Raw genomic sequence first — 21,649 nt, 5'->3', positions numbered from 1 at the left:
TAGTTTTATTCTATTGTCCCATGTCATTATGACCAAGGGCACTTCTGTGGGCCACTATCTCAAATATCCAAATGGAAAGAAGACCTATAGATCCCTATACCTAAAGGGATGTCAGTCATCTCTTCTGTGACTGAGTTGCGGTGTGGAGGGATTGGTGTGGAGGACACAGCCTCACAGCAGCATCTAAAATCTCTTATTCCCCTCTAACTCTTTCTCTTCCTTTCCTCAGAGTTTCTTTCCTTGTCTGGAGTAAGGAAATATCTCATACTTACCAAGTATTTGTCCAGATCTTCCTGTCATTCATTAAGGGGGCAGCTTTTTAGATTTTAACAGCCAAGAATTTTGATGCAGACAATAAACAGATCTTATTATCACTGGCTTATGCCAATAAGTTTGAAAATATGGGGAAAAAAGTGCCAAGAATTTTGATATTATTGATTGGGCCCCTCAGTCTGTGTATTTGGGGGAATGACTCTGTTAATATCTCACATACTGTTCTACCACACACACCTGCCCTCTGTGCCTGTCTTCGATATGATCCCATCCGCACTATTTATTTTCCTTTATTTCGCTTGAGTTTTTGAGGAGTGCGGTCAAGTATTTGAATATCTCTTCTCAAATTGCCGGCTTTCCAGATGTTCTCTAGAGTCATTTTCAGTTTCATTGCCTTTAAATTCAGGTTTAACAGCTTTATCTTTAGCTCACCAACGCTAAAAAAATTTGGTAAGAATTATTCGAATAAATACCTATTCATTTTATACTGATGGAAAATGCTTTCAACAGACATGAATCTTACAATCTGAAAGAATCTGGATTTTATAGCTGAGTCTTCCCCGTAAAGTGAATTCAGGCAAAGTTATTTTTTAAATCATAATATCTCCTTTTAACTTTAACAGAACATAGGATACAATTGTTGCTCTTCCTACCTTCTAAATGTAGTGTTTCTTGAATTGTTGCTTAATAAACATTGAATTCTGCCTAAAAACTTGCCAGAAACTATACGCTGGTGTTTCTTTACCTTTTCTACCCATTTCTAATGAAAAGCAACAACAGCAAATTTAATTACAAGCCAGAGTCACCACTGGATTTCTTGTACCTTTTACAGTTTGATGTTACAAAGCATCAATGGCAATAAATAGATGCCTTTTTAAAAAAAGGTTTCACTTTGTCCTTCTATCTATAAAGAAGGAATAGCATATAACATTATAAACCAGAACTCACTTGTCCTAAAATAATAAAGCTCCAGTGTCAGATTTAGTGAATCAGTATTTTCTCATGAAGATAGGACACCACCAAAAACAGCTGATACTGGGTGGTCCAAAAAAATGAAGTATTGAGTCAATTCTACAATTTTGGAGGAGCAGTGGAAAAACAAATATAGGAAGCAAATGAGCCATTATTAACTCTGGAAAAGACATATTCTGTTAAGTTTTCTTCTAGTTAGGCTTTTAGTGGATGATGCTAAGGTGGTTCAGTTAGGTAGGTAGGTGAGTAGATAACTAGCTCTCTCACTAGGTAAATATGCTTGGAAGTAGACACATGAGACTCAGATTTGGTTCATATTTTGAGCCTGAAAGTCAATAAAAAATAGTTTAACAGTAATTGATAATATCAATAAAAATTTATTCCATAAAAATTTGTTGCTCTTCATTAGCAAACCCCATGGCAATGATGACGATGACGATGATGATATATTTTAAATGCTTTTGAGGTTTATTGTGGTTCCATGAGAAGACCACTGTAGGCTCTAGTCTGCCTATTTTTACTCTCACCAATCAGAGTTCCATCCCTCACTCTTGTGAAATGCTAATAATCTTCACAAATACTACCTTACATAAGAAGGGAAGCACATAGGCCAACACAGTACAAACTCATCCTAACTTTCCCTATTTCATTACAGCAAATTCTTCGCCATTCTAGAGAAAACTCAACAAAAGTTATATTTCTCATTACTGATGGATATTCCAATGGGGGAGATCCTAGACCAGTTGCCGCCTCGCTGCGAGATTTTGGAGTGGAGATCTTCACTTTTGGCATATGGCAAGGAAACATTCGAGAACTGAATGACATGGCTTCCACCCCAAAGGAGGAACACTGCTACCTGCTCCACAGTTTTGAAGAATTTGAGGCTTTAGCTCGCCGGGCATTACATGAAGGTAATGGAAACCTAATGGCATAGCATTGTGCCTTTAAATGGGATTTCCTTCTTGCTTACTGCTTGAAACCCACCAGAAGGTAATACCAAACTCGAGGTTTTCACTGAGCAGGATGCCCATATGTCCTTTGTGTACTATGAGATGTGTTGAACTTCATCAATAGAGCTGACATTCTGACCTTGCAACAAGACTATTTGCTTTGTTTTGTTTTTTAACAGCTGTGATATATTTTCACTAACATATCCGTACGCTCCCACCTAGAATAGTTAAAATCAATGGAATGGATTTAGGTGTGTTTTGAAGCCACACACAGAGTGGGAAGCCTTGACTTAGATCTCATTTACAGTTATCTGGAAAGATGAAGTAAACATTCAGAGACATGTAGAGTGAATCTCACCAGAATGTTTCCAGAAATACACGTGAAGATATAGTGACACTAAATACTTAACAGCTACTTCCTGACCTGATAATTTGAAGATAGATATGCTTATGTATAAGCTGCAGAGCACTGACCCCAAGAGGGAATAAAATCAGTAAATCCATCATTAGAGTTCTTTGTACCCCATTTATACGGATGTTTAGTTGTGTGATTTTAGTGAGATGAACTTCCAGGCATAATATGGGCTCGTGTCTTGGTGAGCCAGGAAAGAAAGTATAGATTGGGAGAATATGACAGGAGATCTGGCCTCAACCAAAGCTGCACAGCGAATTAGGCTTGATCTTTGTAGGTATCCATATGAAAGATTCAGTTTGATGGGCAAATTATGGCAACACAAGATTTCCTAGAAATTAGTGATTGTTTATAATAAGTGGGTCAGCCCTACTGTAGTTCCAAGTGAAGAGTTTAGGGCAGGATCTCAGGCCAGCTACAGATATAGCAAAAAATCCCTGTTAGTCACCTACTACCTGAATGGCTTTTGGCAAATTAACTTTTGCACTCTTTAGCTTTCTTGTTAACAGAATAGGGTACAAGAATAGTACCTACTTCATAGGATTGTTACAAGGGTTAAATGGGTAAATATGTATAAAGTGATTAGAAAAGTTACTGAGGGCTTATACTAAGCACTCAACAACTGTCCACTACTGTTATTATCTTAGGCAGTTTATCTAACATCTATGAACTTCAGTTTCCTCTATTTTCAAAATGGAGATATTGTAACATGTACCATATAGTTTTGTCAGGAGGATTAAATAAAATATTTAAATTTCCCCAAGTATCGTGTTTGGCACATGGCAGAAGTTCAGTAATTGGAGCTTCCTTCCTGTCTCCTTTTCTCAGAGGAAACTGATCTGTTAAGCAAGAAGACAGGGTGGCTGTGCTACTAGATGGGATTATGAAATTGTGGGTGTTATTAACTATGTTGTAGACGGCTTATTTCCAGTCCTATCCTTCCTCTGTCTTGTAGGATTGGGGCCTCTGCCCTAATTTGAGTTGACCCAAAAACTGCGAGGGGACAGAGCCTTCAAGGAAAGGATTTTGGTTACTATAATGCAACAGGAATTTGGGAGATGTGATTTTTATTACAATAAACTACTATCTAGAGTGTTTTAATACTGTGACTGAGTTTCCAGATTTGGTGAGGAAAGATGGTGTTTTCACTGAAAAGAGATGATCGGGTGAAAGGAAATGAGCCTCATTTCCTCTGCCTCTGTATTCTCTGAAGCTACTTTCAATTTGGATGAAGCCACTCTTGGTCTCAAGACTGTCCTTGTTTCAGGTCATTCTCAATAGATATAGGTTATGGAATAATAGCTTTCTCCATATGTAACTCACTCACTTATCTCTCTCCCGGACCTGAATGCCAGTGCACCAGTCTTCATAGCTAGATTTTTCTTACTCCCAAAGTTACTCTACTGCCAAATAAACCTGTGGCCCAATGTCTCAGAGTTAAGTGCCCACGTTACAGCCCTTTTACCCACACCACAATCTATCAGATGAAGCTTTAACAGGGTACCTGGTCTTACTGGTCTCTTTCCCTTGGGGCAGGAGTCTTCCCTTTACTTTGCCCCTATTTATTGTTCAGAGTCTTAAGGCATAGAGACAGATATTCCATAATTGAGGCCCTCACCAATCTCCTTTCCAGGTATTCAGTTGCAGTCCGTGTGTCTTGGTGAAACTCACCCATCTGAGTTCCTACTAGGGGCCCATCACTGTATCTGGGCCCAGCACCATGGACCTACATAGCACTGGAATTTGGGCTAAGACCTTTGAACTTCTTCAGCAGGGTAAATGGAACTTATTGTCTGCCTGATTCTAGGCCATCCATTCTGATAGTCATATTCAACCTTACCCTGCCCTGTGAAGTCACTTTCTGAACACCTTTTGCCTAAGTAGTTGAATTCCCAGCATGCCTCACTTCAGAGCATGGCTCAAGTAATCAGTATGATCTCCACTTACATAAAATATGATAATTTACCTAGAATTGAGAGATAAACCACATTCTGTTTCTATTATTGAACTTGTGTGGTGCTGTTATTTAAGTCTTTAATCAAATAACTATGGAAGTGCTGGTATTTATTCTTTAATTAGTAGCTCACACATCAACACCCTTACACAGCATTCAGGATTCTAGTTTTATTTTTTCATTTGAACAAGGATTTTGGAAGTCTGGTTACTACAGCCTGACCTCATTCTGAGGCAGTGGAATACTGCTGGTGTGGAAGCCAGGGAATGACCTGTAGAGCCGACTGTGTTACTTCCTGCTGCATCTGGAGATTCCTTGCTGAAATGCTTCATTTCTTCCTCACCCTGCATGGCCTCAAGAACTTGTGAGGAGGTCCCAGACTGAGATAACTGGCTGAAGCAAATTCCCAGTCTGTGGTAGTGCAAATAACAGACATTCATGTTTGGGTGGGAGTGGGGAGCAGCTGGGAATTAGACAGATATGAAAAGATATTTGCTCCAGCTTGCACTTCAGTTTTTGTAACTAGAGATTGTAACATTCAACTATTAATTCATTTATTATTACCCTCTGTCAAATGTTCTTGGTAGATCTGCCTTCTGGGAGTTTTATTCAAGAGGATATGTCCCATTGCTCATATCTGTGTGAAGCCGGCAAAGACTGCTGTGACCGAATGGCAAGCTGCAAATGTGGGACACACACGGGTCAATTTGAGTGCATCTGTGAAAAGGGGTATTATGGGAAAGGTCTACAGTATGAATGCACAGGTAAGTCTCCAGTTTGTGTGTAACTGTGTCAGTTATCTGTTACTGTGTAATAAATGATCCCAAACCTCAATGGCTTCAAACAGTAAGTACTTAATTGCTCATGAGTCAGCTGGGCAGCAATTTTGGTCTCAACTCTGTCAACTTATGCATTTGTTATTAGCTATAACTTGGGTAGGCTGCCCCGCTGATTTAGCTGGGTTCTCTTATCTGTTTGTGGATCAGCTGGCTGGAGTCTGGTCTAAAATGGCTTTGTCTGGGACTACCAGGGCTGTCCTTTATGTGGCCTCTCATACGCCATCAGGCTAGCCAAGGCTTGTTCACATGGTAGTGGCAGAGTTCCAAGAGGAAGAATGGAAGCTTGCGAGTCCTCTTGAAGCCTAAGTTCAGAACTAGGAGGAGGAAGATTTGGGGCCTCTTATTTGCAGTCAACCAATAGCCACTTCTGTGTTCTAGGCGTTTAAGCCAAAATATGCCTCACTCTCTGTTTCAGATGGAAGTCAGTATAATTCTGGTCCTCAGGCCACATGTAAATTGTGGATTTGTCACCAAAAAATGCAACATTTCCTTGATGGTATTTTAGCTCCTCACAAGTCTCCACAAACAGACATCAGAAAACTCTAAAAGTGACATCATTTCAAAATGAAATTCTCTTCATTAACATTTGTAATTCTTCCTGCCCTAGGCTTCCTTACAAGAGGATCTTTATATTTTTAGTATTTTGTTAGAAAGGCAAGAAGAGCCATTTAGGATTCTTGTGTTCTACATTGTATTTTAGGAAATATCTAATATTTGGAAGTAGTACGTGGTTTTCCTGTGAAGGATTTTGTTTGTTCTGTTTTACCTGAAAAAGCAACATGGTTTTTATAACTTTCAGCTTTTTCATGATTTGCTGTTTGGGAAAAATGTATACCCGTGGAAATTAACACCCACCAGGAAAATGTAGGAGCAGTAGGCTTACTTTATACTGTCCCATGTGATCTTTCATCGCTTGTTTCATGTGAACATTATTTTATTCTGACATTTGGAAGGTTGGTTGGCCTGCTCTGCAACACAGGAACGGGGCTCTCCTCATCTACCTGACCTGATTTCTCTCCTTCCTTTTTCTCTCCTTCTTCTTGGAGGATATTTCCTTTCTTTTATTCTTGTTGTCCCTCATCTCGCCTTGCTTAATTTCTCTTCTCCCCTGGCCCTGATCCCAGCTGGCAGACACATCCTTCCTGGGTCCGACATCCATGCTCACCCAGCAGAATCACTCCTTTCTTGGCCCTGCTCCCATTCCACCCAGCAGGATTTCTCATTTAAGCAGAAGAAAGCTGGGGGGGCGGGGGGGGGGGGGCGGGTAATCAGCCTAACTGCCTCTGGGTTGGCAAAATGCCTCCCCTTGAATCTTCCCACACTTTAATCAACAGCCCAGCTTGGCACTCTCCCCAAAACCCTCTCCTTCCCTCCTCCCATCCTAGCCCACCAAACACAGGCAGAGGCTCTCATTTTCTTTGCTCCATGCTGTAGTCAGCATGTCTGCTTTCCGTGTGGTCCTAGACTGAGCTGCTCCCTGCCAACAAGCCACTGCCGTGTGGCCACCCAACATCCTCAACTACACTGTGCCACAGCCCTCACCATCCCTGGGGACACACTGAAGGAAGAAAGGGAGGCAATTCACAAACCCACTGCCTCCAGTTACCCAAGTGGCTGTGGCAGCTACAGTCGTACGTTCCAGGCTGAAAGGTACAGCAGTCAGTAGAATGTATGAGATTGGGTGAGCCCATCGCTAGAGCTTCAGGTGAAGGGACAGGAGCACTTGCATTGCTGATTTTAGCCAAGAATACCAAGCACAGGGTTTGCTGATCCATCTCTTCTCTTAAATTAGTAAGCTTCAACTTAATACCTTTTACATGCAAGATGTAAATTAAATAGAATTCATCGCTATAAATGTTGATATCATCATCTTCAGGATGTGTCTCCCAGGGATTAGGAAAAGTGATATTGGAACTCTAAAATGGACTTTGTATAGTTGCAGGAGGCAGTGCTCATCACTGGCTTCTCTTGCATGCTAGAGCTAAGAAAAAATAAATAAATTATATCCTTCCTATGGCATGAAAGACTCATTACCAGACTCTTATCTTTCAGAAAGGCAGAAGGAATTATTATCTGTAAATCCTCCAGTAGTGAAAACCTGGAAGTCGTGAGCCCCTTTTAAAATCCATTTAGTTGACAAATGGTATTGAGCGCCTTCTCCGTGCCAAGCCTAGCGCCAGGCAGGCGTCAATAGTGAGCAGACAGACATGGTACCTACCTTCTTGGAACTTACACTGTAATCACACACATCAATTTGTAATTGCTAACTGTGATGTGTGTTATTAAATAAAAAGGCCTGTGGTCTGAAGAAGGGACTCCAAGGAAGGCCAGACTAAGACTGTCCTCTCTAAACTAAGATCTGAAGGATGATAACCTGATAGTCATTTTATTGCTCTGGAGAGGATGTTACCTCTTCCTGTGAAGAGTTGGAATTCTAAGTATTTATCCTCATTGTAGAAACAATACCTTTCAGAGGCAAATCATTCCTCTTTAGAGCCAAAAGAAAGCTGAGAGATTATCTGCTCAAAACCCCTCATTCTACAAGAGGAAATTGAGGTCTTGGGAGAGATGAGTATTTTGCTCAAGATGGCATATCCAGCCATCAGCACGACCTGAGAAGGGACCCAGGACACTTTTCTCTGAGTCCTGTTTTATTTCTAAGATACCACATCACTTATTTTGCATTTTTGAAAATAGCTTCTTGTGTAAGTTGCTTTTTGGAAACCACAGACACTGAACTGTGCCCAAAGTGTTTAAAAATGCAGAAAGATCTGGCTCAAATTCAACCTCTGCCAATTACAAACTGTGTGTCTTTGGACAATTAATTTCTTCTGATTCTCAGTTTTTTTCTGTAAAATGGGCTTAATAGTGGTAGAGTTATATATATATATGTATATATACTCACATGTATGTATATATATATCTATGTATATAGAAGTATATAGATGTGTGTATATATGCATATGTATCATATAATATATATTACATTTATATATACCTATGTATTTTATGTATATGTATATATGGTTGGTTTAATTGAGAGAATATACTTAGAGTGTTTAGGATAGTGTCTGGCACATCAATTCTCAATCAGTGGTAGCTTTTATTGTTAATCATTATTGTGAGATAATATAAATATTGTTATAAGAAAGTTAATGAATGAATGTCAAAATAATTACGTCAAGTATTAGATACGTGAACACAAGTGACACCATATATTTTATAAACTCCACTGTTCTGGGCTAGACTAGTGGCCCTAACCTGAGAAACTGTGCTATGGAGAGGATAAGGAAGAGAGAGCTGTGCATGCAGGTGAATACCGTCAAGAACCTTGCACCCACTAAAAGAGGAGTACAGGTTTGACCTGGTCAACATCCAGTGAAACTCAAGAATACTGAGTGAGTGGGATAAGGTGCCATTGAATGTTGAACAAAGGAGAGGTTATTTGCCTTGATGAGGGAAAAGTTACGTGCTGAAGCAGATTATATTTGTTAATTAAGTTCATAGAAAAGTAGAATACTAGAGCTAGCTGTGAGGGATTTTCTCATCGTTCGCTTGGGAGATGAGGAAACTCCATCCCATGGTCAACTAGGAAATTTGTGGCAGAGCTGAGGAAGAATTAAGGTCTCCCAACGTTGCATCCAGGGTTCTTTCTTTTTACTAGACTGTCTCGAAGGGTGCCCATGAGACTTCAGAGAAAGCTGATGGCTACGATGTTACTGTGATCTCCTTCTCTTTTTCCCTCATTGTTCGGGGTGATTGACAGTCTGGGTTGCTAGGGTCTTGAAACAGTGACCTCTCGAAGCCATGTCCACAGCAGTGGCTTTGCTCAAAATGGCCTGAGCACCACTGTCACGTTAAGCAGCTGCTTCATGGACAAGACCCTGACGAATAAAAACATTTTTAATAATTGTGGATCTGTTCCATATCATTTACAGCTTAACTTGAATGCAAGCCTGAGGATTCATTAGAGATTACTAACAAGTAATACTTTGTCAAAGAGTTCAGTTTTAGAAGACATAATTTAATAAGTTTGAACCAGTTTTTAATTTCCCTTGGCTCAAAATTTCTCTGAGTTGGTTTCAAAATAATCAGTGCTTTTAGCTGATGATCCTGGAGAGTGTGTGCTAATAGGTTTTACAGATGTGAGGACCAGATAATAAACAGATAATCCAAAGTAGGATGATGCTTTGTTCATGCATATCTCTTTCACTTGTATAATGGCAGTGGACACAGAAATCATATTTTACAGAAGTTTAAGGCTAAAAAGTCTGTGAGAAAAAGAGAATTTTAGACACAATTGTAATCCTTATAAAGCCATCCTCCAAGTGGTCCTGTCTAAGAGAGGCATTGCAGTCAAAGAAATCCAGTTCAGAAACCAAAATAAATTTCACAATAGTACCAGTCTTCTGCTTGATTTTCTCTAATTCCAAAATGGCGATATGTAGACCACAGCAGTTCTTAAAATCTCCCTTTTCTCATCTTCCTTTACCTTAGAAATCATAACTCTTCTGCACTTATCTTTTCAAATTCTTCCCTACACACACTTACACACACGCACGCTCATGTACCTTCCAAGCCCTAGCTCAGACCTTTGTCCTTCTTGCTCTCTCCCCTTCATTCTACATTACTCTTTGGGGAACCAGAAATGATGAAAGGCTAGGAACGCTTGCATATCAATCTCTTTTTTTTCGTAAATCAATGCTTTATAAAAGGCCTATGATGTATTTCTTTTTAAAAACCTACCTAACTCAGTTTTATTTACTGTAAATATTTTGTATGGCTCAGAAATTCAGGTTGGGGATTTTAACACTGTAAGATCAGGCTTAAAGGATGGAGAAAATGTTCTTTTAGGATTATTGAATTTTGGCTGAGGGAACCATACTGCCAAACTGTGGAGTCTAATGAAAAGAAGATGTTGTTTCCATTTTCAGGTCTAATATTATTTTCTTCACCCTTCATCTTTAACATAGGGCATTTGGACAATGCTGCTGCAGATGGTGATGATACCAATAATAACTGATAATGATAGTAATAGCTAATATTTAAATAGCACTAACTATATTCCAGGCATTTTTCCAAACATTGATATATATTAACTCATTTAATGTTTATAATAACTCTCTGGAGTATTGTTCCATTTTAGAGACAAGGAAACTAAAAGTCTGAGAGGTGAAGTATCTTGTCCTGGGTCACACAGCTAGGAGAGCTGGGATATGAACCCGAGTTGTTAGGCTCCAGAGTCTACAGTCGAGCCATAGAGATAGTCAGTTAGCAAATAAACACACAATTAAACATATAATTTCAAATTTTGTTAAGTATTGGTTGACCCTTATGAGGTCATCAATATTTGATCATTTTCTACCCACAAAATAGCAGCTTCATATGGTTCAACCTCGTACTAGGAAGGGAAAGAAGAAAATAAGTTATATAAATTACAAAGCTACTTTATGTTTTTAAATTAACTCATTCATAGAATAAACTTCAAGCTCCTTAGCATGGTATAAAGGCTTTGCATGATTTGACCTCTATTTACCCTTTGAGCTAAAAGCTGGAACTAGTTAGAGTTTCCCCCAAATACCACGCTATTTCATTCCTCAGACCTTTTTTCATTCTTCTGGCTTCCTTTCCCACCACACCCAACTATTGTCTTTGTTCCTACTTCATCAGACTAGTGCTTCTAACAGGCAGTGACTTTCTAATTCATTCTGTATCCTCAATGCCTGCCTTCAGAGCCTATAGTAAGTGCTCAAGGAAAAGGATGTAGGTAAGAGGTCAACTTGAACACCAGAATCTTAAGTGGACAAGAACTCCTCACTGAAATCTTGGCAATTGCCTGTTTTCCATGTCTGCCTTGGGCACCACAGGGTCTCTAGAACAAAGGCACATGGTAAGATGTTTTAAAGAATGTATTTAATTTATTTGAATGCAAAATATTTACATTTGGTTAAACTTTGTCCACAATAAAGCCAACACAGTGTACAGTTGGTTTACGAGATTAGTCATTGTTAGATGGCTAGATCATCAAATGAGTTGTGAATAGCCAGTGAACTCCTGTTGTAAATCCAAGCAGTGCAGCTGTTCTGAATTTCCCCTGAAGGGATTTGAGAGATGCCGAGTATGGAGACAATAGGCATCTTGAGGACACTGCTCCTTTGCAGAGATTGAGTCCATTTCAGTGAGTTTGGAATGATTAGCAGATTGAAAATTATAACTCAATGGGGGCCAAGGCTGAGGGCTGGATAATGAGCCAAAGCCCCAATTATATTATTTTTCATAAAAGGAGTATACGCTATAGAAATAGAAACACTAGAATCCTTATGTGGGAATATTTTATTATGCATGTAAATACATGCACGCAAATCCCTACCCCCACCCTACACTCACACACATTTTCTTGCCTAAATATTATATCATTCTTTTGGAAAGAGAAAGGACAGAGAGCTCTAGAAATTCTTGAATGGAAACCAAAACATTTGGAAATCTTGTTCTCTGAGCAGAGCTTAGCTGATTTTTTCCCCCAAAAACATCCCCAGTGGTGCCTGGTAAGGTGTAAGGAATTCAGACAATGTATTCCTATTTGCTTTTTATGAGGGAATATTGCTAGCATGTTGACACTGGTTCCCATCAACCTAAGGAGGAGGATGCATCATGGCTGCCTAGAGTAGGCTAATGTGCTCAGTTTTGTATGGAATGGGGTAGGTATTCCGTCCTGAGAGTGCATCTTCCAGTCTGTCATGATTTTATAACGGTTTTCGAAAATGCATAGAATTAGGTGTGGAATATGACCAAACTTCTAAGTCACTACATTGTATTTTTCAGTTCAGTCGTTGTATTCTTTAGCTCTGTGACTTTTATTTGGTACTTTCTTAAATTTCTATTTCTGTTGAAGTTCTCTCTATGTTCTTCTATTCTTCTCCCAAGTTTGATGAGCATCTTTGTGACCATTGCATTGAACTCTTTATCAGGTAAATTACTTATCTCCATTTCAATAAGGTTTCTTTCTAAGGTTTTTGTCATTTTTTTTGTTTGGAGCATATTCCTTGGTTTCTTCATGTTGCTTGACTCTGTGTTGGTTTCTATACATTGAACGGCCACCTCTCCCAGTCTTGAAGGAGTGGCCTCCTGTAGGAGATGACTTTTATGGTTCAACCCTGCCCTAGCTCTTGGTTGTCTCTCAAAACTTTGAGATTGTCCAAGCAGCCCATTTTATTTTAATGGCTCCCAGGAATTAAGGGTGTGCTGAGACTTGTCAGTGTCCCAAAGGGGAGAATCTCAGTCAGCACCTAGATTCAAGCTTATTGGAAGGAAGCCAGACCCTCAGGCAGCAGCTTTTAAAGTATGCAAATTTATACAGTCCTGTGGGACCCCAAGTGTAAGCCCCACTGGCCACCAGAGCCAGGCAATCTGGAAGGTTCCCTGGGTGGCAGGTGCAAAAATCGAGGCTCCACATAAGTGTATAAGCTCCTTTCTGGGAGATGTTGGCGAGCTGTAGCAAAGCAGAAAGAGTGCAAAGATGGCATCTACCTGCCTCCATTCCCTGACAGCACCTCCATAGACCCCTATTGTGTGCCAAACCTGAATTCTGCCACTGAGGCTGAAGCTCCAAGACAAGCAAATAGGCCTCTTTCACAGAAAGATGGGGATGTGTTTCAGTTGGCTGTCTGTGCAATGCCTTGGGTGTGGTTGCCTGCCAATTGTTACAGTCCCATGGGACCCAAGAACACTAGCCCCCCTGGCCCCTAGAGCCAGGCGATCAAGTGGCTTCCCCTGGGCAGCTACCACAAAAACTGGGGCACCAGGTGCATGTGAAAGCTTCCCTCCGGGAGATCTTGTCGCTCTGGAGCATGGTGGGGAGAGAGCACGAAGATAGTGCCTGCCCTTGAAGGTCTCGGAAAGGATGACAGTCAGCACTTAGATGTGTGTTTAATTAGAAGCCTCCCCTCAGGCTGCAGCTATGATGATAAGCTAATAGGCCTCCTTCACAGAAAGACTGAGCTCCTGGATCTGTTGCCTCTTGCTGTGCCCTGGAGCCGTAGCCTTTTAAGAACTCTTTCTCCATTGGTTATAGTCCTGTGGGACTCCAGAGTATGGCAGAGAGAGAGGGTATAGATGGCCCCTGCTGGGGAGTTGAGGGGAAGCCTAGTGTTAAAAAAAAAAATGGCTAGAGCAAGGAGAAGGAGAAGATGGTGTGTGCCAGCCTGCAGGTTCTTAGAGGTGTGCTAAATTAGATGCCTGCCCCTCTGGCGGATACGTTAAGATTAGCAAATGAGCCTCATCCACTTGTGTGGGCACCTCTGGATCAGTTGCCTCTGCACTGAGCCCTGGGGTGTTCTTGAGCTCTTTCAGAGGAGTTTCTCAGTTCGTTATAGTCTTATGGGTCTTGTGGACACGAGCCCCATTGGGTTGCAAAGCTCAGTGTTTTGGGGGCTCATCTCACAAGTTCAGGTCTTAAAAGTTGGGGTGCCTGATGTGAGGTTCAAACCCTTCACTCCTCAGGGAGAAGCTCTGGGTTTTGAGGTCCCTCCTGATTGTGGGTTGTGCTGAGGGGATAGGGTTTAAGGTGAGGTTGTGTCTTAGTCTCTCCGACCTGCTTCGATGTGGGCCTTCTCTCATTTGCCTGAGGCATAGGGTGCTCAGACAGTTTTTAGGGTTTTTGCAGAGTAAGTTGTTCCATATGTAGCTGCAGAATCAGTGTGTCTGTGGGAGGAGGTGAGCCCAGGTCCTCCTATGTCGCCATCTTGAACCGGAGCCCCTCAAAATCAGTATATTGTGTACTTTAGAAATACTTGTAAAAGTATACCCAATATTCTAAATTTGTCAAAATAAGGTTTATGACCTGTTCCTGCTTATCATTGTAAAATCTTCCTTTTTCCATTCTTCTTTTCCCCAGCCCCATTATAAGTAACTCTTTCCAAAAACTATGAAAAGGAGACAAAAGGAAAACATTTAACATCTGCTAAATCAGTAGTCTTCAAATATTTTTGCTCAGGGAACCCATGAAAAAATATTGAAATCCCACATACCCCTTATTGATTTTTAAGTAGACATTTAAAAGTTTTTGGCAAGATTTTAAAAGATGGTGTTTCCATAGTACTGTATTGACATTTTAAAATAAAACTGTTATATCATTTTTAAATGTACTCACTGAAATCTAAATACTATAGCAAATTTGATTGCTTCTAGTAGTGTCCATCTGCGAACAAGAACCTTTTCTTAAGGCAGAAACTTTACATGATTTCTTGGTTTCTTAGATCTCTTCCATTCTGCTTCTACCACATAATTCTTTTCTAGTGCAATCAATTTTTATATCTTTAAGCCTTTTATTGAGCACAGAATTCTACTTTTCTGCTATAAAATTTGTAGATATAATTCGAAATTAACTTTTAAATTTTCTCTGACCAAAATTGCTTTTCGATTGAGTTATTATTATGATTATTTGTCTATAATTTGTCAAACGTATTATACATTTTTGATACTTATTACACATAAAAATAAGATACTATTGGAGATTCATCTCTTAACGAGATGGATCATTAATTAATTCATGTATCCATGGATTTCTGTTATTCACTATTAGAATATGAGAACATACAGCATCAATTCCATTTTTATTTTTCATTTTTATAGGTTTTAGTGCTGAAAACCTTCTCTGTACAAATATGTAGAAGGACTTGAAAAAGTTGTGTTAAAATGACGTTACTCAATTCTTTGAGTTCCTCCAGAATTACATGCCAAAAGTTAACTGAGTTATCCATCATCAAAAAAGTATTGTAAATGATTTATTAGCTGATAATTCCCTTAAGTCCTTTTTCAATTTTATTGAAATTGAAGAATTGGAAAAACTTTTGACTTGCGAAAGGAGTTGTTACCCAATCGTTATCATCATTCACTTTCTCAAATTTCTGGGAAGTCCCCCAAAGAGACTTTACTAGGACTTATTAAAGACTACCTGTTCCTCTTTCACTTGGGAGCACCCAATTGTGTTTGGGAAAACCAAAATAGCACAAATTTTAATAAACCTTCAGCAATTCAATAGTTTTTGATAAAATTATTTTGCTTTACAATGCGCATTAATATATTCTTATCAAAATCTTAGAGCCATAGATTTAGTCTAATTTATGGACAAATATCTACCATGCAACATATTTGTGAAAATATTTTTTACAGTCAAACCTGTCCTCCAGATCAGACTTACTTTAGGAAAGAAAAAGGCTAAATAAGCTAATACACATTCCAGTGGGAAGCATATTACTTTAGAAATCTACAGTTGATAAATGAAGCAGAGTGCCTGCCCTGAGTTTGTCAGCTGGGTGAAATAAGTTGCTGTCACGTTCAATATTTCTTATGGACATTTTCTTCCTCGCTTTGCCCTCATAGGACTCCTCTAAAGAAGTGATATATTTTTTGACAGTAGTCAGGGATTGAAAAGGAAAAGTGGTAAATGAACAATGCCTTCATTCCCAGCTCTGCACCCTACAATGTATCTGCATTCAAAACATCCCAGAAATGGACCAAAATACTCCATTTCCAATGTCAGGAAAAATTGAAAGATATTAAATTGAAATATGTGAAAGACAGGGAAAGCTTCTTAGAGGACTTGTTTATTGTGCCTTAATTAAAGGAAGGTTTCCAGATATCTAGATTTTTTAATTATGCCGGAGGTTTATCACCTTGGGGCAATTCACCCGAGTAAGATTTAGAAGGGGTGAAATGTATGCATTTCTTTTGAAAAATGAAGGGCAATTGTGAAAAGGTGCCATAGACACTTTCTCTGGCACGTCCATTTAGGTAAGACTACATATGAATGCTGAGGTTCTGGAAATTGGTTCTTAAAATGATTCATGCCACATTCACACGTCTCTTGCAAAATCTTTGCTACTTATGTTCCTCATTTTCAGAAGAGGAAACTGTGTTAAAGAATGTAGGAAGTTTTCCTAGTGTCATTCAACTACAAAGAAGTTAGCCTGCAGACCCAGCTCTCTGTGATCCCAAAAATCATGCTGTCTCTGTGCCATTATGTTGCCTACAATCCATCCATAGCACTCAGTGCACAGTCATTATCTATCAAGGAAACGATCCAGAAATATTTTGCTGCTCTTTCAAGGTTACATTTAAAATAAACAGTTGCTTCTACGTTGCGGCTTAACATCCCAAATGTTTAGGGGTCTGCAGCACAGGGTTGATGCTTTCTAAATGTTAGATGATTAGCCAAAATAATAGCCAGTGTTAGCAATTTGAAAATGATAGCCCAAGCTAGAGGAAATCAGGCTCAGTGAAATCATGATGTGTTCTGTAGTATGCTACATGCTAGTGGTGCCAAGATAGACAAGATTCAGGTGTTATACAATTTGCGTTCGTAAATAGTTATTGATGGCAATGAGTGGCATGAATCCTACTTCTGTCACTGACTGTGTTTTTCTTGGCAAGTTCTTTGACTTCTTTGGACCTCAGTATCCTTGTCTATAAAATAGGGTTAATAGTAGCAGGATTGTTATAAAAATTAAATGAGATAATGTGTGTAAAAAGTTTGGTACAGTGCTTGGCATATATAAGTGCTTATTAATTTAAATTATTATGCCCAACCAGTGATGGTTCTCAATAGGGAGTGATTTTGCCTCCCAGGAGACATTTGGCAATGTCTGGAAACAATATTGGTTGTCACAGCTGGAAGGAGCTACTGTCATCTAGTGGCTAGCAGCCAGGGATGCTGCTAAACATTCTACAGTACACCAAATACCCGCTGACAAGTTCCAGATGTCAATCTCGACTGAGCTTCAGAAACCCTGTTCCATATTGACAAACTGAATTAATGCTTTAACACAAGATTCAAAAAACATTACTATATCTCTTTTTAAAGTTTTGGAAGAAATAATAAAGCCACGTGATTCTACTCGGGTGAAGTTATCTCTTGGGTGTGAACTTTGCAGCACCTTATGCTCCAACCACCCTGTACTGCCTGTGGTGGCTTAGACACTTCAAGCCTTTTCATGGCTCCACGCCTGTGAATTTTTGTCCCCTTTGCCTAGAATATCCCATGTCTTGCGTGTCTGTTCAATTCTTACCAGTCCTTCAGAATTTGCAACAAGCTCACTTCTCCTAGGAAACTTTCCCTCTATTCCTTCTCGCCCTGGCACACTTAGATCTAGATTTTTTGATTCTCTTAAATGTCATTTTTCTGTTAATGCTTCCCACATGGTATTATCATTTGGGGTAAGTCTTTCTTCTCGGATATTCTGAGAAATCCTTTGGGGCAGGATTATGTCTACGTCTCCTTTTTTTTTTTTATGGCCTCTGCTACACAGCCCATGGACTTGGAGTAAACATTAATGCATTTTGAGTGAGTGAATGAATGAGTAAATAAATAAAGCAAATACATGTTTAGATACTAGAACACAGCATATGGAAACTCTGCTTGGTTCCCAACTTCCTGGGAATTTTCCACTCCTTGTTTGGAGAAGTGAAGGTGAACTAGTCTACTGACCCTGAGAAGCACTGGCTTGGAGTCAAAGTAAGCCATCTGGAAGGCCAAGTTCAACAGTAGGAAGTGGCCAATCACACATTTATCTCTTTCATGTTATCTAGTTCCTGAGATTATTATCCAAATGTAGTCCTAAAACCATGGTATTGTGTGCCTGTGTGTGTAAAGCTATTTGCATGTCTTGGTGATTGATGGTTTAAGGTGGTGTTTTAATTCATAAAACACTACGAGACAGCATTCCGGGGTACTGTGGATTTTTACCATTTGAACAATCATTTAACGAATGTATTATTTGCAAAGCATTATTACTATACATAGCATGTTAGTGGTTGGGAAATTTTCCATTAAAACTTGAGATTTATAAATTGTGTCAAAATCTGGAAGCAATTATATGAAAATAAGTCATGAACTATAAAACAAGTTATGAGAAAAAATCAAATACACAGATACATGAAATATTGAAGATTTAACCATAAAAATTAATAAAGCAAAATTGTTCTATTTCACTATTGATATTTAATATTTTAAACAAAAGAGTTTATTATTTGCATGTAATTTGCATGTTTATTTGCATGTAATATTATTGTCTACCTAGAAAATCCAAGGAAATCAACTGAAAACCATAAGAATAAATAGAACAGATTTGTAAGATAGCAAGATAAATATTTCAAAATCAACAAATTTTTGTGAAGAAACATTCAGTTCAAAAAATGTGATGAAATCTCATTTACAATAATAAGAAAAATAATATATTTCCTGAGAATAAGTTGAAAGAAAATTATGTGACCTTCAAGAAGAACTATAAAATTTTATTGAAACTGATATATGAATAAGTTCAATTTGTGAATTTATACAGGAGGAATACTCCTCTTTAGTCATTCTAATGCTCCTGTATACTCTTCATCATATCCTGTTCCATGTATCCAGGTGTCTACAAAGCAATTGTAAAGGCGTGAAGAAATATCCTTGACCTCCAACCAACCACACCACTGTAGTGACCTGGATACCCTAGTCTCCAAGATGCAGTTTCTCTATCTTGGATATTTCCGGATGCACTCTGAAATTTTGCTTCTCTGCCTTTTGCTCCTTTATTCTTCATCACACTTTTTCTTTTGAGATAATTCTAGTGCCATATGCAGTTTTAAGAAATAATTCAGAGAGATCCTGTATATTATTTTTCTAGTATCTCCCAATGGTAACATCTTTCAGAACTGTAGTATAATATAGTATAGTATAATGTAGTATATTATAATATCACAACCAGGATATTGACATGGATACAGTCAAGATACAGAACAATTCCACCACCACAAGGATCCATAATGTGCTCTTTTAGAACCCCAAACACTTCCCTCCTACCCCTGCCTACCCCTACTTTAACCTTTTGCAACCGGTAATCTCTTCTCCATTGCTATAATTTTGTCATTTCAAGAATGTTATGTAAACATTCCTCTAGCAGAAGGAGGGAGACGAGGAGCATTGCCTTGTTCTTGCCAGGTGAACATAGAAATCCAGGTTCCTCACATTGCCCCCATTGACACTGATGTGTGTGTGAGGGAGATGCTCATTACTGCTGTGGGTGGAAGTTCTGGCTATTTTCTAAGCCTCCACTGATACCAGGCTGGCTGGGAGGAGTAGGAGTGCCTCTTATTGCTCCCCACATGGTCTCCACTGACACTACAAGGAGGGGACCCCTTTACTGCTTGATGGTAGTGAAAATCCTGACTCTCCACTGGGCCTACTCTGACATACTCCAATGGGACAGGGGAGGGACCCCTTGTTACTTCTGGATGAGTGTGGAAGTGAGACACAACCTTCACCCCTGTGGTCTCCATAAGCTTGAAAGACCCATCTCTCTACTTAGCCTCCTCTGATACCACTCTGGCAGAGGTGTTGGAGTGCCTCGCTAGAGCTTTGCAAAAGTGGAAATCTGGGCTCCCCACTTGGCCTCTGCCTGGTATGGCTGGGGCTGGGCCACAGTTTTTCTGCAGTGTTTGGATGGAGTAGAGTTGTTGAGTAGTTATTGTCTAAAAGTGATCTATCTTACTAGGCTGCCCTTTTCTTCATCCTTTGGCTAGAGAGAGCAATATTTTGTTGTTTGGGGTTTTTTTTGTCCATTCCTATTGGTGTTTCTGGGTTGTCAGCTTCTTCAGCTCTAAGTCTGAGATATGTGAGGAAAAAGGAAACCCCAAACTTAGCACTAAGCCAGTCTTTGGGTCTCAAGGTCCCAGATGGTCTACTCCATCTTCTGTCTACTTCCGGAAACAGAATCCTCTTTTTTGTGTGTGCATCATTTCTTCTCTGTTGACAGGTTTTTCCATGTTTGTTGTATCCAACAGTGATATTGCTCTTTGTGTGTTAACTTATTTAGGGACACTCTGTGTGGACACGTGGTGCTGTCAGTTTTTCCCATGTCTTATGCCTGATGATGACTTTTATTTCCACGGAAACCAAAAGTAAAATGGAAAAAAATAGTTAATGGCCAATAAATCAAGGATAACAATTTTAGAAAGAGTTATGGAGAAAAACATAAAAGCAATTAAGCAAAAAAACCCCAAAGCATTAATTAATCGTAACTCAAACTTCTTAAATCATCTTTATGTATAGGGATATATGGGAGTGAGTGAATCATACCATGTGTTCGAGAATTAAATGTTGTTGTCCTTCAGAATTGTTCTCCACAAAGTGATCTTGTCACATACACTAACTTAGAACATTGTCATTGTTCTCATTGTTTTAAGGATAAAGTACTAGCTTTTGAATGTGGCGTATCCAGCCTTGATGGTTCTGGCACTCACTTTTCTAGGCTCACTTCCCTGTACTCCAGCCAGAGGGAACCCCTCAGTCTTCAAGAAAACCCTCTCTTGCCTCTGGGTCTGCATCTGTTGATCCCTCTGTCTGGAATGCCATCACCCTGCTCCCTACACCTTCCCTCACTTCTCTGCATGATTCTGGTCTCACCTCTGAAATCAGTTTGACCAACAAAATTTACCTGACCTCCTCACCCCTGCCCCAAGTCTGGATAACATCCCTCTTATGTGTTGTCATATATGTACAGTAGTCCCCCCTTATCTGTGGTTTTGCATTCCACAGTTTGTTGGTTGACCACAGGTGGTTGACTACATCCGTACAGAGGGTCAAAAATTTTTAATTTTACAACTACTTGGCTACAAACATGATTACCCATGCTGTTGTTGTGGAATAACCAGTTCTCCAGTTGGTTACATAATATAGAGAAAGTCAGACAGTGTCAGAGCCAGTAAGAATTAGCAGAATTCTCATCTGGGGATTCTCACTTGATCCTCTGCACCACACCCTACTTTAATGGATGAAGTGGGAGAAAGGTGGTGACATGGTGAAATTTAATGTGTTGAAAGCATTGCAATTGCCAAAGTAAAATGTTTGCAATTTTATTTACACACAGATTATTCAGAAAATAATCCAAACATTTTAATATGGGAATAAGCAAAAGAAATTGCTAGTTGAGTGGCATACTTCAAGGTGCAGTAGATTAGACCACACAGATCATCAGAATGGGCGCCAGGCAGAATGGATCATTCTGAATCAGGTTTTATGGAAACTGCAGAAGGAAATCATTTAAATCTGTCCCTTGACCTTTTGAACTATTTGTCTAAAATCTTTTACGTCCTTTGGAAGATATGGTTCTTGCACAGTACTTGTCTTAAACTAGCTTGTTATGAAATAGAGCTATAATTACTATAAAGAAGTCAGAATGTGTGTCATGAACCAAGAATTATGATTAATCTA

At 39.3% G+C, this 21,649-nt stretch overlaps 1 protein-coding gene across 2 annotated transcripts in view; it reads left to right on the top strand.

The window, feature by feature from the left end:
- SVEP1 (sushi, von Willebrand factor type A, EGF and pentraxin domain containing 1) overlaps positions 1 to 21,649 on the top strand; it is a 167,132-nt gene that overhangs the window by 25,609 nt on the left and 119,874 nt on the right. For both annotated transcript variants that reach the window (XM_001916149.5, XM_070251692.1), the window contains exons 2-3: positions 1,901 to 2,156; positions 5,149 to 5,325. In XM_001916149.5, the coding sequence (XP_001916184.3) occupies positions 1,901 to 2,156; positions 5,149 to 5,325 (433 nt within the window). The remainder of the gene's footprint in view (positions 1 to 1,900; positions 2,157 to 5,148; positions 5,326 to 21,649) is intronic.

This window comes from Equus caballus, chromosome 25 (assembly GCF_041296265.1).
Source record: "Equus caballus isolate H_3958 breed thoroughbred chromosome 25, TB-T2T, whole genome shotgun sequence".
Classification (NCBI taxonomy): Eukaryota; Metazoa; Chordata; class Mammalia; order Perissodactyla; family Equidae; genus Equus; species Equus caballus.
This window is presented reverse-complemented; position numbering and strand designations above follow the sequence as displayed.